Genomic DNA, 20,856 nt, shown 5'->3' on the forward strand with positions numbered 1-20,856 from the left:
TTTTAAAGATTAGTTTGTAGAATGTTTAAAGTACAAAACAGTACAAGACATTCACAAGATCATCGATATTGGAGTCTTTAGGGTAGCAAACAACACATATGAAAGTCAAATGATATTGGGAGTATGAAATATAAAAACTAAATGCTGTATTGGGAGTATGAAAAATAAAAAAATAAATGTTAACGGTTTTGTGTTAGCGTCTCATGCTTGTTTTTTTTAAGGCTTTGGTTCAATTCAGCGTCTGTTTCAAGGCATGGCTATATCCAATTTGGGCATTTTGAGTCTTATTCTTACAATTTTTGGTAATAGGTAAAGGCACGAATTTAGATTGCGTAGTGAGCTGTTTGCTTTTCCTGTATTGTTGAGAAGTTTTTTTACTCTGTTTTACCGATACTTGATACTGGTTTTAATGACTCGTTCTGTAACTAGAAAAAAAAACTACTTCAGATGATTTTTGAACACTTGACTTAACTTGATTCCCTCTCCAGGACCTTGACGTCATCTTCAGCAACATCATCGACATTTACGAGTTCACGTCCAAACTTCTGAGCTCCGTTGAGGAACAGATGGAAGTGGCTCAGGAACACGAGTCACCCCTGGTGGGCACCTGCTTCGAAGATCTGGCCGAGGTAAATATTCTTAACTCATTCCAGACAAAAAGAGCATAATTGTAAAGTTATGATGTTGCGCTATATAAATGCTCATTTATTATTATTATTATAAAAGCTGATGTATATGCCTGCAGGATCTCTGGCCTGAGTTTTTAACAACAAAATTACAAACAAATAGATAGTTTGGCAAACGAGGACACCGACACTGTCCATTATTTGGGTTATTTGGATATATCTGTGATTTCACCGCTTGGAAATTGAAGACGTCAGAATTGTAAAAATGAGCTTTCCAGTCAAACGAGTTTTATAGCATGATTTTGACATTGGCCAGTTTTAAACTTGGCACGATATTTGAGAATGTGTTAATGTTTAGCTCTTTGGAGTCAATACTTGCTGCTGCATGACATATTTGCCTTATGAGTTGTCATGGAATCTGCTTGGAATGAGTTACGCCTAAATGTGGAGCGCATACCTCTTGGGTTTACTTTTATTTTAGAATAGGTTTTTTCACAGTCTGGTGGCCATTTCTAACGCAAAAAAGAGACAGTATTGTTAATTTAAATGGGTGCTTTATCTGAACAGTTTTTTGTGCTAATATAATCTGTACAGTTTTCTGTGCTAATCTGTACAACTTTCTGTGCTAATCTGTACAACTTTCTGTGCTAATCTGTACAGTTTTCTGTGCTAATCTGTACAGTTTTCTGTGCTAATCTTTTCAACTTTCTGTGCTAATCTGTACAACTTTCTGTGCTAATCTGTACAACTGTCTGTGCTAATCTGTACAGTTTTCTGTGCTAATCTGTACAACTGTCTGTGCTAATCTGAACAGTTTGCTGTGCTTATTTGTAAGTTTTCTGTGCTAATCTGCACAGTTTTCTGTGCTAATCTGTTTTGTGTTCTAAGTCTTTGACTTTCCGTCTGCTTCAGGGAGAGGAGTTCAATGTGTACGAGCGCTATGTGGATGATATGCTGTCACCGATGGGAAAAGATCGACTCAACACGCTACTACAGAGGGAAGATGTTTGCAACTTGTTGAAGGTAATTCAAGAATCTTCTAACTTAAGCAATAATACTTGTTGTCTCTTGTCTAAAGTTAGTGGTAATTGCTACCAGGTAGCTTGTGTTGAACTAAAGTCAGTTCGGATGGTAAATTTGTAATCCATGCTTTTGGTTACGAAATGTGCTAATTGTGTTCTTGTCATTCATGTTTATGTACATTTATAAGCTTCACTACTGTGTGTTACAGTGTTGCTAATGTGTTACATGACAGTAAATGCTGTTTCGTGCACATATTTTTTGCAGACATCTGGGGGTCCTGGGTTTAAAGATGCGATGAAGTATGTTCTTCCTAAACTGCTGATGGGTCCTGTTTACCATTGTCTGCATTACTTTGAAGTCATCAAGGTCAGTGTTATGCTTTTGTACCTGAGGCGATTTTGTGTGTCACACAAAGAATACTAACAAGTTTGTGTGTAGTATTAAAAAACAAGTCGCGTAAGGCGAAATTACTACATTTAGTCAAGCTGTCGAACTCACGGAATGAAACTGAACGCTCTGTATTTTTTCACCAAGACAGTACAGCTTCGTCAATTCCCGCGTGAAGGAAATCGCTCACCTCCCACGTGCAAAACGTAGTGATATTGACACGCCAGATTAGCGCAGTAGCGTATTGTGCTAAGCAGGAAAGCGCGCTTTTCTGTATTCTTGTTTACTTTCTGAGCTTGTTTTGAATACAACCTATCATATCTATATGTTTGTGGAATCAGGAAATGATAAAGAATAAGATGAAATCATTTTTGGATCGATTTCTTAAATTTTAATCGGAAGACAAATTAATCTATTTTTGTTAATTGTGATCACATTTTAAGAGTAAACATGACATATGTACATATTTTTAGATTCAGAATGTGATGAAGAATACAATGCAATCAATTTTAAATCTGTTTGCGAAAAATCGATTTTAATGACAACTTTAATGAGCAAATTCATTAATTAGATTTTAAGCCTCCAAGCTGAAATGCAATACCAAAGTCCGGGCTTCGTCGAAAATTACTTGACCAAAATTTCAACCAATTTGGTTGAAAAATGAGAGCGTGACAGTGCCGCCTCAACTTTCACGAAAAGCCGGATATGACGTCATCAAAGACATTTATCAAAAAAAATGAGAAAAAAAAGGTCTGGAGATAACATACTCGGGATCTCTCATGTCAAGTTTCATGAAGATCGGTCCAGTAGTTTTCTCTGAATCGCTCTACACACACACAGACACACACACATACACCACGACCCTCGTCTCGATTCCCCCCTCTACGTTAAAACATTTAGTCAAAACTTGACTAAATGTAAAAAGAGAAAAAACTTTTTTAATGAGCATCATATTTAGTTTATGTTGAGGACCAGAACAGCTGTTTGAATTGATAGAAAGGAAATTATTTCTAAAAAGCAAGAGTGACAGAAGGAACTTCTGACAGGACATACCAAAAAGTTGGGTTCTTCTGGAAAGGAATATCTTATCATTCAAGAATTGTATGGAGTGGCTACCACAGTGAACATGTGTTAAGTAACTTAAAAGGTATGGACAGATGTGAATATGTGCTTTCACTTATTTTGTTTACATTTGTTCTGTTGTTGTTTTTTAATACAGTGGTACCTCTGTCACAAGATCTTCTGTTCTAAAATCTGAGAAATAGAGGTCTTAAGATGGAGGTAAATTTAGTGATATAGTGAAGAAAACTGAGAAAATGAGATTGTGCAGCCAAGGGTGTCTTTATTATGGAGGGTCTTTGTACAGAGATTCCTCTTTATTGACCTCTCCCATCAGAATGCTTTCTGTTTATTTCTGTAAATTCATGTAAGACTAGACGGGTGTGGTGGCTTGGTGGATAAGGCGCTGGCCACCTATGCGGAAGGTCGAGTGTTTGAATCTGGGCTGCGTCTGGTGGGTTAAGGGTGGAGATTTTTCTGATCTTCTAGGTCAACTTATTTGCAGACCTGCTAGTGCCTAATCACCCCTGGTGTGTACACGCAAGCACAAGACCAAGTACACACAGAAAAGATCTTGTAATCCATTTCAGAGTTTTGTGGGATATGAAAACATGAAAATTCCAAGCAGGGAGTACGGCTGCCGAAATGGCAGGGTAGAAACGGTCATACATGTCAAGAACCCACTCGTGCCAAAACACGAGTGTGCATGGGAGTTAAAGCATATGAACGCAAAAGAAGAAGAAGATGTGAGAGTAAAGATGTGTGAACTGTGTGTGCAGGCGTTGATAGACACCAGCTCCAGTGAGAAGGACCAGGAGGTGCTGGAACAAGTCCTGGGATTGCTGCAGGCTCTCAAAGTCTCCCTGGAGCGTCGCTTCAGTGGGAACATACCCAAACGCAAACCTTGGTGAGCTCGGCTGAAAGATTGTTAAGCCTGATATTCATTGGGCAAAGTCGACTTCACAAAGTCTAAAACATACCCAAATGCAAACGCTCGGCTGAAAGATGGTTTAGCCTCATATCAATTGTGTGAAGTTAACTTTGCGAAGACATCTTCACGTAGCTCGCTGCATGAAGCTTTGATACTGAATTGTTTTCAATGACTTCGCAAAATCACCTTCCGGCTCAATTAAGCAGAGCCTTTATAGCCAGGGGAATGTCAAGTTGTAGAACTTTGAATCCATACTCTCTCCTGTGTCTCGCCATCCTTCCTTCTACCCTGAATGTTGCTCCAACTTAGTTTTTATTCCTGACTGTTCTTCAGACTTCACATACTTTGCAACATCATACTTAAAGTTGTTAGATGTTACAAAACTGAACAAGGTTATTTAAAAAAAAAAACCCCACAAAAACAACAAGGTTGATTTATCAGTTTCCCTGTCGTGTTTGGCACTTAGGGAAGTTACCACCCTGTTTAGAAGTTTTAGTGAGCAGTTGGCATACCTACTGTAGAGTAGTGTTGGAATCAGAATTCTTGTATCCAAAGATGTGCGTTTGCTGATATTTCAGTGTGTTACACGACACTTGAGATTGCCACAAGTTCTCAAATGTCATATAGTTGTGTTCTTTTATTCTACGTCGCCCGTCTTCGCAGCAGCAGAAAACAACTCGTCAAATTGAGTTCGAGGATTTATTTAGCATTCCATACATACAACTGCACATCGTAGCAGAACTCAAAGTAGAAGCTTTTTTTACATGCAAATCGCGCTGGTCTATATAGCAAATAATCAATCTCGAGAATATTCCAGACCGAACATGATACAACTACATTATACGAGCCGTGCATGGACTAGAACAGCGACATTCTTTGTGACGTAGATCAAAAGCGCCGACGCACTTAATCCGAGCGAACGCCACAAACCCACGGCTCAAAACAACGTGGTAAACAACTTGTTTTGACAGGACTAGAAAGTTCACCTGCATTCTCGTCCAAACATAAATATTGTGTTTACAAAACATAATATCGGTACTTTCCCACAAAGTACAAACAAGTCAACCACATGCAACACACAAAACCGAACCAAAGCTCAGCAACGACAGCGTTTCCTAACACAGTGCAGCACCTCTAAATGTGATATACTCTAGAACGGAGGGTCAAGAAGAGACATCCTGGTTTGTTCAATTGATATCGTGTCTCATTGCAATAAAGTGGTTTTATTCTGCAGGGAAATCTCTCTGAGGTTACACGGTCGATCAAACCGCCAGGCTCAGGTTCAGAAGATGACGGAGCTTCAGCGCAACATTGACGGTTGGGAGGGCAAGGACATCTGGCACAGCTGCAGTGAATTCATTCTGGGTGAGTGCAAGCTGGCTGTGGTTTAGCGTGAAGATTCATGGAGATGGATGAGACTCTAATATGCACATGTCTATTACTAGCTGCAACCTCAGCAGATACACTACAGAGGAACCTCCCTTTTATGACGTCTAAAAATCGGGAGAAAATCGGGCCTTGAAAGAGAGAGAGAGTCTTAAAATAGAGATGAATCTACAGATGTTATGAGCAGAAAATGTGAAAAACTAGTCTTAAAAGGGAATAGGTCTTAAAATGGGGGGTCTTAGAAGGAGCGTTTCACTGTATCAGTCTTGTCCAGAAGAAAGATACGAGAAGAAAATATGTGTATACATATTAGGTAGGGCATGTGCAGAGACATCATGTGTTTATTCAATTGTTTACAAGACTTATTTATGATGTGTGGAGTGAATGCATGTGGTTTTTTTTGATGACTGATTGTGATATGCGTTCTAAGCTGGGAATTGTTTATTTTGTGGTGGGATCCAATATTTGATACGGTTATTTGTTGTGTGTGATGAGCCATAAGAATCCTTTCTGTTTGTATCCACACACATACAATAGTGTCTTTGAAGTGGTAGCATGTTTACAGTTGTGAATGCTTATGATTTGAAGCAAGAGATAGATAATGAAATGGATGGAAATACCACAGCCTTTTATTCCACAGGACTAATAAAGTCTCTACGGTCTCATTTCAGATGGTGTGCTGGCCAAACAAGTGGGTGCAAAGAAGTGGTCGGAGCGTCACGTGTTCCTGTTTGACGGGCTCATCATCCTGTGCAAGCAGAACGCCAACTCCAAACGGACTTCCGGCACCGGTCCCTTCGCGGAATACAAACTGAAGGAGAAACACCTGATCCGCAAAGTGGAGATCGTCGACCGTGAGGATACTGAGGGTATCTCTTTAATTTAGGAGTTTTTTTTGGTCGTACTGTCGTTTCATTTTTCTCAGAGGTCTATTTGCTGATGACACTTTTGGGGAGGATGGGGGTTTGGGATGGGAGATGGGTGGGGGGAATGATAGAGGTTGTTTTGTCATCTAACATTTTTTTTAAAAGTTTCTCTGGAATACTGGACCATAATGCAGAGCTTGTGAGAAGTGTTCAGGGATTAGCCCAAGGATTTAACGTCGGTCCGTGACGCATTAAAATGTGAAAACACTCAGTCTAGGACTTAGTCAAGTGAGCCTTTTAAAATCTAATACCAATAAGTTCAAGAGAAGAATACCTAGATTTTGAAAAAGATTTTATGATGAATTGGTAACATGACCTGTGTTATGCTAGCCTAACCCTTCATTAAATTACATATCTTTACCCAACTCACAAATAGCAATTAACTCTAGTTCAGTGCTGGTAACGCTGTACGCGTCCCCTTGGTAACAAGGGAGACCACTCTAAAAAAGAAAGTGATCAATCCCATAATGCCAGACTATTGCTAGTCTGACTTCCGTATGCGTGCGCATATGCCGCCATCTTATCATTCCACACTCAGCGTTCAACAAGACTGGTCGCTTATCAAGTACGCTCCGGCTGTTTTCAGCCTTGTTTCATTGTCTCCTGACTTTGACTTCGCCCCTTGGTCTGCCGCCGAGCTTTTTTTGCACCCTGGCTGTTATTGGGTGAGAGCTTTCTTGTTTTACGAAAACTTTGGCGACATTTTGTCGCGTGTTTGTGAACTTGTAACATTTTTCTAGTACGAAAATTTTTTGTGAGTTTGCTTTGCCATGGCGGAGAACGCCAAGAATAGAACTAGTTTGAGACAGGCTTCTGCTGCAGCTTCTCCTACTACTAGTACTACTTCGTCTAAGAAAGTTTCCTCGTCTAGAAAGAAGAGTGCTGGACATTCCGCCACTTCTCTTGTAGAACCGGGAATTGAATTATGTGTTGATGTTGTTGGTGACAAGCCGTCGTCCGCCATTTTGTCCGTGAAAAAGGACAAGGTCACTCGTTCTGACAAAAATGTTTTGGATAAGAATGTTGATAAACATGTTGTTGCGTCGGGGGCTCCTGGTGATTCAGGTGTTTTGCCCTCCGACATTGCTTCGTTGCTACTTACGATAAGTTCTCAGGTATCAACTTTGGCGGCCGAATTGTCGGCGACGAAAGCAGAGATCCGCTCACTTCCGACTGGCGTCTTTGATGTCTCTTCGTTGGGGAGAATCAGGTCTTCACCTTCTCCTTCCACTTCCGGTTCCGCTTCAGCTTCCGCAGCGGTTTCCGCTTTGGCGGCTTCTTCCGTGGTTCAAGCGGAAGTGCATGCTTCTCAGCATGCTGGTGGTCGGCTGGTGTCCCTTCTGCATGAGCCTGGGCTCTCTAAAGGTATGTCTTCTCCACAAGTTGCCAGGTTCTCTGGTGACAGTGGGGTGCGATCACAGGAGAGAGTAAGCCACGTAGGTGGTGAAAGCACCGAAATCATCGCTGACCATCTGCATTGTGCTCGGTCAGTGGTGGTTAGGAGCCCTGTGAATCGTAAGAATTCTGCATATACCTCTGATTCAGTGTCGGGTATGCCGGTTCTACTTCCGCCCTGGGGGCAGGATGTCGGGTGTGACTCCGAGGACTTTGCAAGTCTCTCCGGCGCGCACCCACCTGACTGCGATGGCGAGCAGGAAGGAGGGTTGGACGATGGTAATTCCACGGTGGTGGATGACGCCCTTCTCAACTTACCGGTGAAGCTGTCGAGCGCGGTGGCCTCGGCAGCCGAAACGGCTTTCAAGTATTTCCCGGAAGGGGTGGTGAGAAGTAAGGAGAGACTTCCGCCACCTACAGGGTGGGCCATAAAAAGTGTCCACATTTAATTTAATATTTTTCCTGTAAAGTGATATTTTCTTTTCTGTTTCAGATAGAATTTGAGACAAGCATCTTAGAATTCTTTTAAAGCCTGAATGGATTGCATTCCAGTACAGGAAAGGACCAAAATTGTTGAACTTTACTTTGCTACCAATTCTGTGGTTCTCGCCCAGCGCGCTTTTCCGAGAGAGTTCCCTGGCACACACTGTCCATGTGCGAGAACTGTGAAGCGCCTCGTGGATAAATTCAGGAACACTGGTAGTCTCGCAGATAACAATAAAGGACATAGTGGTCGACCAGTGTACAGTAAAACCTGTCAAATAAGGACACCCTTGGGACCAGACAAAAGTGTCCTTATTCTGCAGGTGTCCTTATTAGACAGGTGCAAGTAAACGCGACAAAGTCAAGTTGAGAGAGAGAGAGAGAGTACTGCACATGTACATGTACATTTATAAGAAAAACAGAAGCTGTTTAGATTAAATAGAGAAACATTTAAGGCTGGAGAACACTTTGGAGGCCCAATTTCAAAGTGATTAGGTAGTTTTAAAAGTTACTTTTTCTGTTAGTTCAATGTTTGCTTTATCAGGAAAATACAAAATATAAAGGGCTTAACGCGCAAAATTTTAAGATAACGACTGAAGTTTAAGCATAGGTATCAGATTTTTTCACGCAAACACTACTGAATAAGTTGCAATATTGTATTGTGAAAATGTAAACAAAATAACAATCAGATGATCACAAACTGAAGAAGAGAAATAGGGAAGCAAAATAGAACATTAAACGTAGTGATTTTACTTGTGAATTCGGAAAAAAATCCTTTTGTATCCATTTTGAAGCTCAATTTGAAGCATGGAACACCAACAAACATTGATTAAAAGTGTTAAAGTGATTACAGTGTTCAGAAATAGTGTTAGATACCAAGTTGAGTTATCCCTCTTTACCAATTTAAAAAAAAATACACCTCTTAACGCGCAAAATTTTGAACTGTGATGCTTTTACTACCCCCACCCCCTTCCCATTTGTCAGAAAAGAGTGCATATTATCTTCCAAATAGAAAAGCAGGGTAGTCAGATGATCAAAAACTTAAGAAGAGAAAGAGGGAAGCAAAATAGAACATCCAACATAATGATTTAACTTGTGAATTATGAGAAAACTATTTTTTTTACCCATTTGTGAAGCTTAATTTGAAACTTGGAACACAGACAAACATATATTAAAAGTGTTAAAGTGATTACAGTGTTCAGAAATAGTGTTAGATACCAAGTTGAGTTATCCCTCTTTACCACTGTTAAAAGAAATACACCTCTTGTCGCGCAAAATCTTGAATTGTGATACTTTTACTTCCCCCACCCCCTACCCATTTTTTCAGAAAAGAGTGCATAATTATTATCTACCAAATAGAAAAGCAGGGTAGTCAGATGATCAAAAACTGAAGAACAGAAATAGGGAAGCAAAATAGAACATCCAACATAGTGATTTAACTGGTGAATTCTAAAAAAAACCCCACTTTTTTACTCATTTTATTAGCTTAATTTTAAGCTTGGAACTGAAGACAGAAAAAAAAAATTAAAAGTGCTAAAGTGGTTACAGTGTTCAGAAATAGTGTTTGATACCAAGTTGAGTTATCCCTCTTCACCACAGTTAAAAAAAACACACCTCTTGTCGCGCAAAATCTTGAACTGTGATGCTTTTACTACCCCCACCCCCTACCCATTTTTCAGAAAAGAGTGCATATTATCTTTCAAATAGAAAAGCAGGGTAGTCAGATGATCAAAAACTTAAAGAAGAGAAAGAGGGAAGCAAAATAGAACATCCAACATAATGATTTAACTTGTGAATTATTAAAAAACCATTTTTTTTACCCATTTTTGAAGCTTAATTTGAAACTTGGAACACAGACAAACATAAATCAAAAGTGTTAAAGTGATTACAGTGTTCAGAAATAGTGTTAGATACCAAGTTGAGTTATCCCTCTTTACCAATTTAAAAAAAATACACCTCTTAACGGGCAAAATTTTGAACTGTGATGCTTTTACTACCCCCACCCCCTTCCCATTTGTCAGAAAAGAGTGCATATTATCTTCCAAAAAGAAAAGCAGGGTAGTCAGATCATCAAAAACTTAAGAAGAGAAAGAGGGAAGCAAAATAGAACATCCAACATAATGATTTAACTTGTGAATTATGAGAAAACTATTTTTTTTTACCCATTTTTGAAGCTTAATTTAAAACTTGGAACACAAACAAACATAAATTAAAAGTGTTAAAGTGATTACAGTGTTCAGAAATAGTGTTAGATACCAAGTTGAGTTATCCCTCTTTACCACTGTTAAAAGAAATACACCTCTTGTCGGCCAAAATCTTGAACTGTGATACTTTTACTTCCCCCACCCCCTACCCATTTTTTCAGAAAAGAGTGCATATTATCTACCAAATAGAAAAGCAGGGTAGTCAGATGATCAAAAACTGAAGAACAGAAATAGGGAAGCAAAATAGAACATCCAACATAGTGATTTAACTGGTGAATTCTGAAAAAAACCACTTTTTTACTCATTTTATTAGCTGAATTTTAAAGCTTGGAAGACAGAGAGAAAAAAAATGAAAGTGCCAAAGTGGTTACAGTGTTCAGAAATAGTGTTTGGTACCAAGTTGAGTTATCCCTCTTCATCACAGTTAAAAGAAACACACCTCTTGTCGCGCAAAATCTTGAACTGTGATGCTTTTACTACCCCCACCCCCTACCCATTTTTCAGAAAAGAGTGCATATTATCTTTCAAATAGAAAAGCAGGGTAGTCAGATGATCAAAAACTTAAAGAAGAGAAAGAGGGAAGCAAAATAGAGCATCCAACATAATGATTTAACTTGTGAATTATTAAAAAAACATTTTTTTAACCCATTTTTGAAGCTTAATTTGAAACTTGGAACACAGACAAACATAAATTAAAAGTGTTAAAGTGATTACAGTGTTCAGAAATAGTGTTAGATACCAAGTTGAGTTATCCCTCTTTACCAATTTTTAAAAAAAACCACCTCTTAACGCGCAAAATTTTGAACTGTGTTGCTTTTACTACCCCCACCCCCTTACCATTTTTCAGAAAAGAGTGCATATTATCTTCCAAATAGAAAAGCAGGGTAGTCAGATGATCAAAAACTTAAGAAGAGAAAGAGGGAAGCAAAATAGAACATCCAACATAATGATTTAACTTGTAAATTATGAGAAAACTATTTTTTTACCAATTTTTGAAGCTTAATTTAAAACTTGGAACACAAACAAACATAAATTAAAAGTGTTAAAGTGATTACAGTGTTCAGAAATAGTGTTAGATACCAAGTTGAGTTATCCCTCTTTACCACTGTTAAAAGAAATACACCTCTTGTCGGCCAAAATCTTGAACTGTGATACTTTTATTTCCCCCACCCCCTACCCATTTTTTCAGAAAAGAGTGCATATTATCTACCAAATAGAAAAGCAGGGTAGTCAGATGATCAAAAACTTCAGAACAGAAATAGGGAAGCAAAATAGAACATCCAACATAGTGATTTAACTGGTGAATTCTGAAAAAAACCCAATTTTTTACTCATTTTATTAGCTAAATTTTAAAGCTTGGAAGACAGAGAGAAAAAAAATGAAAGTGCTAAAGTGGTTACAGTGTTCAGAAATAGTGTTTGGTACCAAGTTGAGTTATCCCTCTTCATCACAGTTAAAAGAAACACACCTCTTGTCGCGCAAAATCTTGAACTGTGATGCTTTTACTACCCCCACCCCCTACCCATTTTTCAGAAAAGAGTGCATATTATCTTCCAAATAGAAAAGCAAGGTAGTCAGATGATCAAAAACTTCAGAACAGAAATAGGGAAGCAAAAAATAACATCCAACAGAGTGATTTAACTGGTGAATTCAGAAAAAAAAACCAATTTTTTACTCATTTTATACGCTGAATTTAAAGCTTGGAAGACAGAAAAAAAAATTAAAAGTGCTTCAGTAGTTACAGTGTTCAGAAATAGTGTTAGATACCAAGTTGAGTTATTCCTCTTCATCACAGTTGAAAGAAACACACCTCTTGTCGCGCAAAATCTTGAACTGTGATGCTTTTACTACCCCCACCCCCTACCCATTATTCAGAAAAGAGTGCATATTATCTTCCAAATAGAAAAGCAAGGTAGTCAGATGATCAAAAACTTCAGAACAGAAAGAGGGAAGCAAAAAACAACATCCAACAGAGTGATTTAACTGGTGAATTCAGAAAACACACACTGTTTTACTCATTTTATAAGCTGAATTTAAAGCTTGGAAGACAGAACAAATAAATTAAAAGTGCTAAAGTGGTTACAGTGTTCAGAACTAGTGTTAGATACCAAGTTGAGTTATCCCTCTTCATCAAAGTTAAAAGAAACACACCTCTTGTCGCACAAAATTGTATACTGTGATGCTTTTACTACCCCCACCCCCTACCCATTTTTCAGAAAAGAGTGCATATTTTCTTCCAAATAGAAAAGCAAGGTAATCAGATGATCAAAAACTTAAGAAGATAAATAGGGAAGCAAAATAGAATATCCAAAATAGTGATTTAACTGTAGATTTCAGAAGAAAAAAACCCTTTTTTTTAATCATTTTTGAAGCTGAATTAGAAGTTTGGAAGACAGAAAAAAAAAGTGCTAAAGTGGTTACAGTGTTCAGAAATAGTGTTAGATACCAAGTTGAGTTTTTGCTCTTTATAAAAGAAACACACCTCTTGTCGCGCAAAATCTTGAACTGTGATCCTTTTACTACCCCCGCCCTTTACCCATTTGAACAGAAAAGAGTGCATAATTTGTATTCTCTTCCAATTAGAAAAATAATTAAAAGCAACTGGACATTTTTAAAATACATCTTTTCTGTCAGTCCAAGGATTGCTTAGTCCATTAAAAACAAACAGACTAGGATTTAACGCACCCATTTTAAGAAAAAGTTAACATGATAATTGATATAATTATCAGACTTTTTTTTATGCAATTACTACTGAAGATTCCAGACCAGGTAAAACAATCATTTTATATCCTTTGTCACATTTTTTTAATTTTTTATAAATCTATCTATAGCGAGTCTTGTCTCTTTGTGTCATTTATTTTCAAGAATTCTATCCTGGCAACAACAACAACAAAAACACCTACCTACCTACCCTATTTTTTTTAGCCATGTTAATAGAAACAGACAATTTATTTGTTTTGGCCTAAAGATCTTGAAACATTTGTTTTAATAGAGAAATAACAAGTTCAGCCATTAGCTGTGTCACTCGAATTTCTTTGTCAGGCTGAAACTTAGCTGTTGCGTTAGTGTCTGCTGTGTGTATCTGGGTCCAAAGCAACTTTCACATTCTCATCTACACACTCACGTTACACAAGTATATATATATACAATTCCACCCACAGAGGCGTTCGGGGATGGGGGTCTCGCACTCGGGCGAATCACACCACAAAATACAAAGTATAACGTACACAGATTTTACTATTGAACCAAAAAGCAAATTAAATCATGAATAAATCAATCAAGCAAAACTTCCACACAATGACACACTCACTCTCGGTTCACACTGCGCTCTGGACGTGCACACTTGGCAGCACGTATACCGTTCCGGCACCGTTTGTCTTCCTGCAAGTCCAGCATAGGCACACGATTGTCCAAGAATCACAATAATCCTCGTGAATGTCACAGCAGGCATAGTAGAAAAGTCCAAAAGGGTGCGTTGATGGTGGTAATCCGGTGTACACACACACACACACACACACACACACACACACACACACATACACTCCGGTTTGGTAAGTTACCTGATAAATAATGTAGCCTGTGGATTTAACGGGGAGACTGGTCAGACAGGAAGAGCATTTCACATTTCCGATGTTCAGCGATAAACTTGTTTTCTTCGAGAGTTCGATCTTCGTGCGATTCTGGCGCGTTGTCACCAAGAACGTAAAAAAAACCCCAGGATATCATCATGATGCCTCTCTACAAAAACCAGGCAGTCTAGGAACTCTTCATCTAAAGTCAGTCAGTATTAGCCCCTCAACACAATCCTCATCTTGTCCCATAGTGATTTCTGCCGCCAAAGAACGTGTGGTTCTTAACTCACAAGACGGATTTGTCGTCTTCCATTTCGAAATTCAGATCTACCCCAACTACGTGCATTGATCTGAGCAATAAAATGTAGATGCGATAATCTGCAAACATCTCTTCAACACAATCTACATCTTGTCCCATCGTGATTTCTGTCGGCAAAGAACATGTGGTTCTCAACTCACAAGACCGATTTGTCATCTTTCAGAAATTCAGATCTGCCCCAAGTACGTGCAATAAAATGTAGAAGCGATAATCTGAAAAAAAATCTTTTCGCGTGAACGCTGCCACGTTGTCATCAGTCCGATGTCTTTTATCCAGAGCAGGGATGAACACACTTTTTCATCAGTAGTTTGTTATGTTTATCCGCAGACTGCTTTCCATTACTTGTCGTCTGTTTTAGTTTGACTCGTGGGGTTCTTCAGCAAGGCAAAAAGTGCTTGTTTACTGACACGTTCTCACGCACGACATGTCGTAAATGCAAGTTCTAACGATTGTTTTTTATTGCAGTGATAGAGAATGTCGATATTTGTAAACGTCTGCCATTTCCTAATGTTTATTTCATTATTTTGCATACGGATATGGCTAGTAAGTGGATAATCTGTTACGACACGAAACGCGTTCTAAATCCGGGAGGGGAGGCTACTCCAACGTAGAAGGGAGGCTACTCCAACGTACTTTCCAAAGTGTGCTCCAGCCTTAATATTGACTGTTGAAAAACAAGTTTAAAAACTTGTGATAATGCATGTTTCAGCTACTAGGTACTGCCCTGCCTTTGATCTGGCCGCACACACAGATTTCCACTCTGTTAAACTCGGTCACTGACCCCGATGGCGATGCAGGAAGTGTTTCCTCTCTCAGATATGACAGGGGAACCACCTCTCATGGCAAAAACTGGGTCATTGACCCCTGGGAAGAAGGTCGTGTCTTTTAACAAGGCCACCCAGCTATCACAATGCCTTTGATTTGGCCGCACACACTTATTATGGACCCAAAATACGTGTCCGCGTCCGTAATGCCGAGGTGGCCGTAACGTACAGGTGTTTTACAGTGTAAAGCAGTCCGTGCCGAGACTGACTGTCCGTATTCTGCGAGTGTCCGCTAAGTCCAGTGACCGTATTTGACAGTTTTCACTGTACCGAAAGCCTCGGGGTCTTGGAGACCGGTTCTGGATCTTTCGACTCTGAACAAGTATCTCCGGACTGTGAAGTTCACGATGGAAACGCCGACCTCTGTGCGAGAGGCGCTTTGTCCGGGCGATTGGGCTACCTCAGTGGACCTGACAGACGCGTATTTTCATGTCATGATGCATGTCACGAACAGAAAGTGGTTGCGCTTCCGCTGGGGAGACAAGGCCTATCAGTTCAGGGCTCTTTCGGATTTTCACCATCGTGGTTCGTCAACTCTGCGCTCTGTTGAGAAAAGAGGGCATTCGTCTGCGAGCTTACTTGGACGATTGGCTAATCCTCCATCAGGACAGGGATCTTTGCCACGTTCATACTCGCAAGGTTCTCAGTCAGGCCGCTCAGCTCGGATTTTCTGTAAACCTCAAATCGACTTGTTTGCAACTCGGTATTCTGCGAGGCTTCCTCTGTTTGTATCCCCCTTCCCTGATCCTCTGGCGTGGGGCGTAAACGCTCTAGAATTGGACTGGACGGGTCTGACAGCCTACGCCTTCCCTCCGTTTTGTCTGTTGGGCAAAGTTCTCAGGAAGGTCGACCTGGAGAGACCAGCGCTGGTTCTGGTCGCCCCATTTTGGCCAAGCCAGCACTGGTTCCCGGACTTACTGCGACTGGCGGTTCGACCGCCTATCCCCATCGCAGTAAGAAAGGGAGAACTCTTACAACCCAGGTCAGGCATCCCTCACGAGAATCCTCAGTCCCTCAACCTTCACGGTTGGATTCTGTCAGAAGCTCTCTGCTCAAAGCAGGGGCCTCTTCTGCCACTATAAACTTCGTGAAACATGCCCATAGGAATTCGACCAGCTCGGTCTACTCGTCTCACTGGGCCTCCTGGGTTAAATGGTGTGATCTTAACAGAGTTAAGCCCGTGGCACCAAGATCGATGCAAGTAGCCAATCATTTAGCCTGGCTGGCAGAACAGGGGGGGTCGGCATCTTCCCTTTGTGTTAGAAGGTCCGCTATTTCCTCGACGCTACGGCAACTAGGTCATAAGATCACTCTTGATGGGGTTGTTTCTAGCGTTATTAAGGGCGCCTCCCTTAAGGCCGCGCGCGAGAAGTCTCCGCTCCCTGCCTGGGATCTGTCGCTCGTTTTGAGATATTTGGCTTCTAACGAGTTTGAACCGATACAGTCAACTAGTTTGGCTAACTTGACACGCAAGGCAGTTTTTCTAACTTTGCTCGCTACGTCTCGTAGAGGAAGTGAGGTTCATGCCTTATCCGATTTAGCTAAAGATATCTCAACCGAAAAAGATGGTTCTATATCTCTCAAATTCAGGCCAGAATTTTTAGCTAAAAATCAGAAACCGGGCCAAATTTCACCTGTCATTAACATTCCTGCCTTTAGCAACATTCTTGCTCCTGGAGACCCTGATATCGTTAACTGTCCAGTTAGAACGCCCAGCAGGTACCTGTCTCGAACGCAGTTCATTCGTTCAGAAAGTCAAAAATTGCTTTTCATTTCGCTCAATACAGCAAGGTGTAAAGACATTGCGAAAGTGACTTTAACCAAGTGGGTCTCCACATTGATCAGGCAAGCGTATGCCTGGTGGCATATTCAGTCCGGAGAAGTTAGGGCGGTTCTTCCCCTGACTTCAGCAAGAACGCATGAGGCAAGGGCATGGGCCTCCTCTGTGGCAGTGCAGATGTTTTGGAGGCAGCCTATTGGAGATCGGAGGATGTCTTCGTAAACTATTATCTCAGAGACATCTCCTCCTTGAGACAGGACGGCAGTTTTGCGCTACCTGCTATGGTAGCCGCAGGACAAGTCCTTCTTCTTTGATTTTCGGTAAGTACCCGCCACCTATAGTAGCAATCTGCTATTTGTGAGTTGGGTAAAGATATGTAATTTAATCCAAAATTTCATAAATAAATTTTCATTTAATTAATATACTTACCCAACTCACAACGTTTATTCCCTCCCACCTCCCCGCTGTGGTTGGTACTGGGGTCTAAAAAAGAGTGAGTTGGGCTTCGTTTTGGAATGATAAGATGGCGGCATATGCGCACGCATACGGAAGTCAGACTAGCAATAGTCTGGCATTATGGGATTGATCACTTTCTTTTTTAGAGTGGTCTCCCTTGTTACCAAGGGGACGCGTACAGCGTTACCAGCACTGAACTAGAGTTAATTGCTATTTGTGAGTTGGGTAAGTATATTAATTAAATGAAAATTTATTTATAAAATTTTGGAATATTTCTGTACCTTTTCAGACCAGAAAAACGCCTTTGAAATAGTGCCCAAAGACCACATGCAGGGTATTGGGTTGAGCACCAAATCATCTTCTGAGGAAAAGTGCAATTGGATGGCTGCCCTTATCACTCTTCAGACAAGGAGGTAACCAAACCATGCTGTCTTTTAATTTGGTTGTTCAGTGTCTGCTTTCTCTGCTTTGTTGGAAATTGATTAGTCATTAACGGGCACAGTGGCGAGGTGGTAAGACGTCGGCCTCCTAATCGGGAGGTCGTGAGTTCGAATCCCGGTCGCTGCCGCCTGGTGGGTTAAGAGTGGAGATTTTTCCGATCTCCCAGGTCAACTTATGTGCAGACCTGCTAGTGACTTAACCCCCTTCCTGTGTACACGCAAGCACAAGACCAAGTGCGCACGGAAAAGATCCTGTAATCCATGTCAGAGTTCGGTGGGTTATAGAAACACGAAAATACCCAGCATGCCTCCCCCGAAATCGACGTATGCTGCCTGAATGTCGAGCTAAAAACGGTCATACACGTAAAAATCCACTCGTGCTAAAATCATGAGTGAACGTGGGAGTCTAAGCCTATGAACGAAGAAGAAGAAGAAGATTTAATCATTAAACTGTTGCTTTAAATGGTTCTTTGACTCAGCCATTATCAAAGTCCCTCATTCTCACAGATTTTCTTTCTCAGAACTAGCACAGTTCCTTGTTCTGTCAGCTAGAGGGGGTATGGTGACTTGTATGATTACTTTGCCTGCAAGTCTACAATCAAAGAAACGCACGGATATAAACAACAACCATGAATACTGTCCAAAAATATGGATAGTTTTAAAGTCTGTGTGGCTATACAAAGAAACACACAAATACAGACAATAACCATGAACACTGTCTAGAAATATGGATAGTTTTAAGATCTGTGTGGCTATACAAAGAAACACACAAATACAGACAATAACCATGAACACTGTCTAGAAATATGGATAGTTTTAAGATCTGTGTGGCTATACAAAGAAACACACAAATACAGACAATAACCATGAACACTGTCTAGAAATATGGATAGTTTTCAAATCTGTGTGGCTATGCTTTCCACAACCAAAAAAGTTCTTTGTAGCCCTTGGTATCTTTCACTCACTGGTATTTAACACGTTGGTATCTCTCTTTGTCTTCAGCATGCTAGAGCGCATCTTAGACGGCAAACTACGAGAGGAGGAGAAGAGTCACCCCCTGTTGATGCCTCCGAGCGATCGGTACCGCTTTGCCGTTCAGGACTCGGACGAGAACATCATGTTTGAGGAGCAGCAGGAGTCGTCCATAGAAAGCCCGCTGATTAAGGGCGGAACTCTGATCAAACTGGTGGAACGTCTGACGTATCACATGTATGCCGACCCCAAGTTTGTGCGCACCTTCCTGCTGACCTACAGGTCTTTCTGCACTCCCCAAGAGCTGCTGGACTTGCTCAAGGAGAGGTGAGTGTGTCAGGGAGGAACGTTTTCATCCGGAAATCACAAATTCTTCATTTAAGGAATGATTCCTGATGTTTTTTTCCTTCTGATTTAAACCATTCAGGGTGGTGACATCAAAGAGCAAAACTTGAAAAAGTTGTTTTCATATTTATACATTTATGTAAATTTCATGAATATGTAAACAAAAGTAAAACATTGTTTGAACCAAAATGTCAAAGCTACCTAGTCTCAGAAAGACTTTAGTTGAAACTTGACTAAATGTAAAAAAGAAAAAAGCGTAAATGAAATAAACATAAAAAAACAACACCAACAACAAAAACCAAGAAACAACAACACACTAATCAAAGAAGGAAAACAAACCAAGCAAGGAAACGCTGCAGGTAGTGAGGTAGATGAGGTGGTGAGTGTGCCTGCGGAAGCAGAGATGAGATGCTGACGATGAGTTGTGTGTGTGTTCAGGTTTGACATTGTTGAGCCCCACGTGGAACCAGAGAGGGACGACAACTTTGACAGCAACGTACGAATCAGGGAGGACCTCAAACGATTCCGCAAAGAATATGTCAAGCCTGTGCAATTCAGGTGAGTTGTGTGCCCAGCAGGTGTACCACAAGATAAGATTGTTTTTCCTTTCATGCAGAGTAGAGAACGCATAGCAGGTAAAAGTTTCCGTCGCGATATAACCCTTTGTGGTTGAAAACGACGTTAAACACCAAATAATAAAAGAAAGGTAAAAGTTTGTAAGTACAGTGGTACCTGCAATTAAGGGACACCCTTGGGACGAACCTAAAGTTTCCGTACATTGCAGGAGGCCTGCCATGATAGCTATATTTTTGTAAGTAGACTATGAAACAACAGGTGTCCTTTGTTGGAGGTGTCCCGTTATACTTTATAGACCGGCACGGTTGGCCTAGTGGTAAGGCGTCCGCCCCGTGATCGGGAGGTCGTGGGTTCGAACCCCGGCCGGGTCATACCTAAGACTTTAAAATTGGCAATCTAGTGGCTGCTCCGCCTGGCGTCTGGCATTATGGGGTTAGTGCTAGGACTGGTTGGTCTGGTGTCAGAATAATGTGACTGGGTGAGACATGAAGCCTGTGCTGCGACTTCTGTTTCGTGTGTGGCGCACGTTATATGTCAGAGCAGCACCGCCCTGATATGGCCCTTCGTGGTCGGCTGGGCGTTAAGCAAACAAACAAACAAACAAAATATACTTTATAGGAGGGGCCTCACATTGCAGGTACTGCTGTAGCAAGATTAAATTACATATCTTATCCCAATGTCTGAAAGACAATAAAGGCTTGTTGCTAACTTGTACGTGCCAGTTGTAAGACCCAGCATTTTTTTCTCAGAGTGCATTATTCTAGATCTTGCGAGCAGTTTTTCCTCATTTCTGTTATTTTTGTTGATTTTTTTTTTATCTAAAGCTTTGATATTTGAGGGGTTTAGTTTTGTGTATCTTTTATTTTTAGATTATATTTATACCGCATAATAATGACTGTGGTTTGTCGCTGCATACAGAGTTGTGAACGTACTGCGTCACTGGGTGGACCACCACTTCTATGACTTTGAACGAGACAAATCTTTGCTGGAAAAACTGCGCGACTTCCTGCTCAACATCAAGGGCAAGGCCATGCGCAAAATGGCTGACTCCATCATCAAGGTCATTCAGCGGAGGGTATGTGTTTGTTTTATTCGTCTTAGTTTTGTGAAAGGTTTATTAAAAATGCTTACACTTTGTCTGTTATATTGATG

The 20,856-nt window shown here is 40.6% G+C and overlaps 1 protein-coding gene across 2 annotated transcripts in view; it reads left to right on the plus strand.

The window, feature by feature from the left end:
* Positions 1–20,856, plus strand: part of LOC138953841 (son of sevenless homolog 1-like) — a 44,416-nt gene that overhangs the window by 4,240 nt on the left and 19,320 nt on the right. The window contains exons 6-15 of one of the 2 annotated variants that reach the window (XM_070325801.1): positions 489–629; positions 1,539–1,649; positions 1,914–2,015; positions 3,875–4,002; positions 5,261–5,391; positions 6,084–6,281; positions 17,661–17,784; positions 18,814–19,110; positions 19,567–19,686; positions 20,623–20,779. In XM_070325801.1, the coding sequence (XP_070181902.1) occupies positions 489–629; positions 1,539–1,649; positions 1,914–2,015; positions 3,875–4,002; positions 5,261–5,391; positions 6,084–6,281; positions 17,661–17,784; positions 18,814–19,110; positions 19,567–19,686; positions 20,623–20,779 (1,509 nt within the window). The remainder of the gene's footprint in view (positions 1–488; positions 630–1,538; positions 1,650–1,913; positions 2,016–3,874; positions 4,003–5,260; positions 5,392–6,083; positions 6,282–17,660; positions 17,785–18,813; positions 19,111–19,566; positions 19,687–20,622; positions 20,780–20,856) is intronic. The other variant, XM_070325802.1, reaches the window with a different exon arrangement.

This window comes from Littorina saxatilis, linkage group LG17, assembly GCF_037325665.1.
Source record: "Littorina saxatilis isolate snail1 linkage group LG17, US_GU_Lsax_2.0, whole genome shotgun sequence".
In the NCBI taxonomy this organism is placed as follows: domain Eukaryota; kingdom Metazoa; phylum Mollusca; class Gastropoda; order Littorinimorpha; family Littorinidae; genus Littorina; species Littorina saxatilis.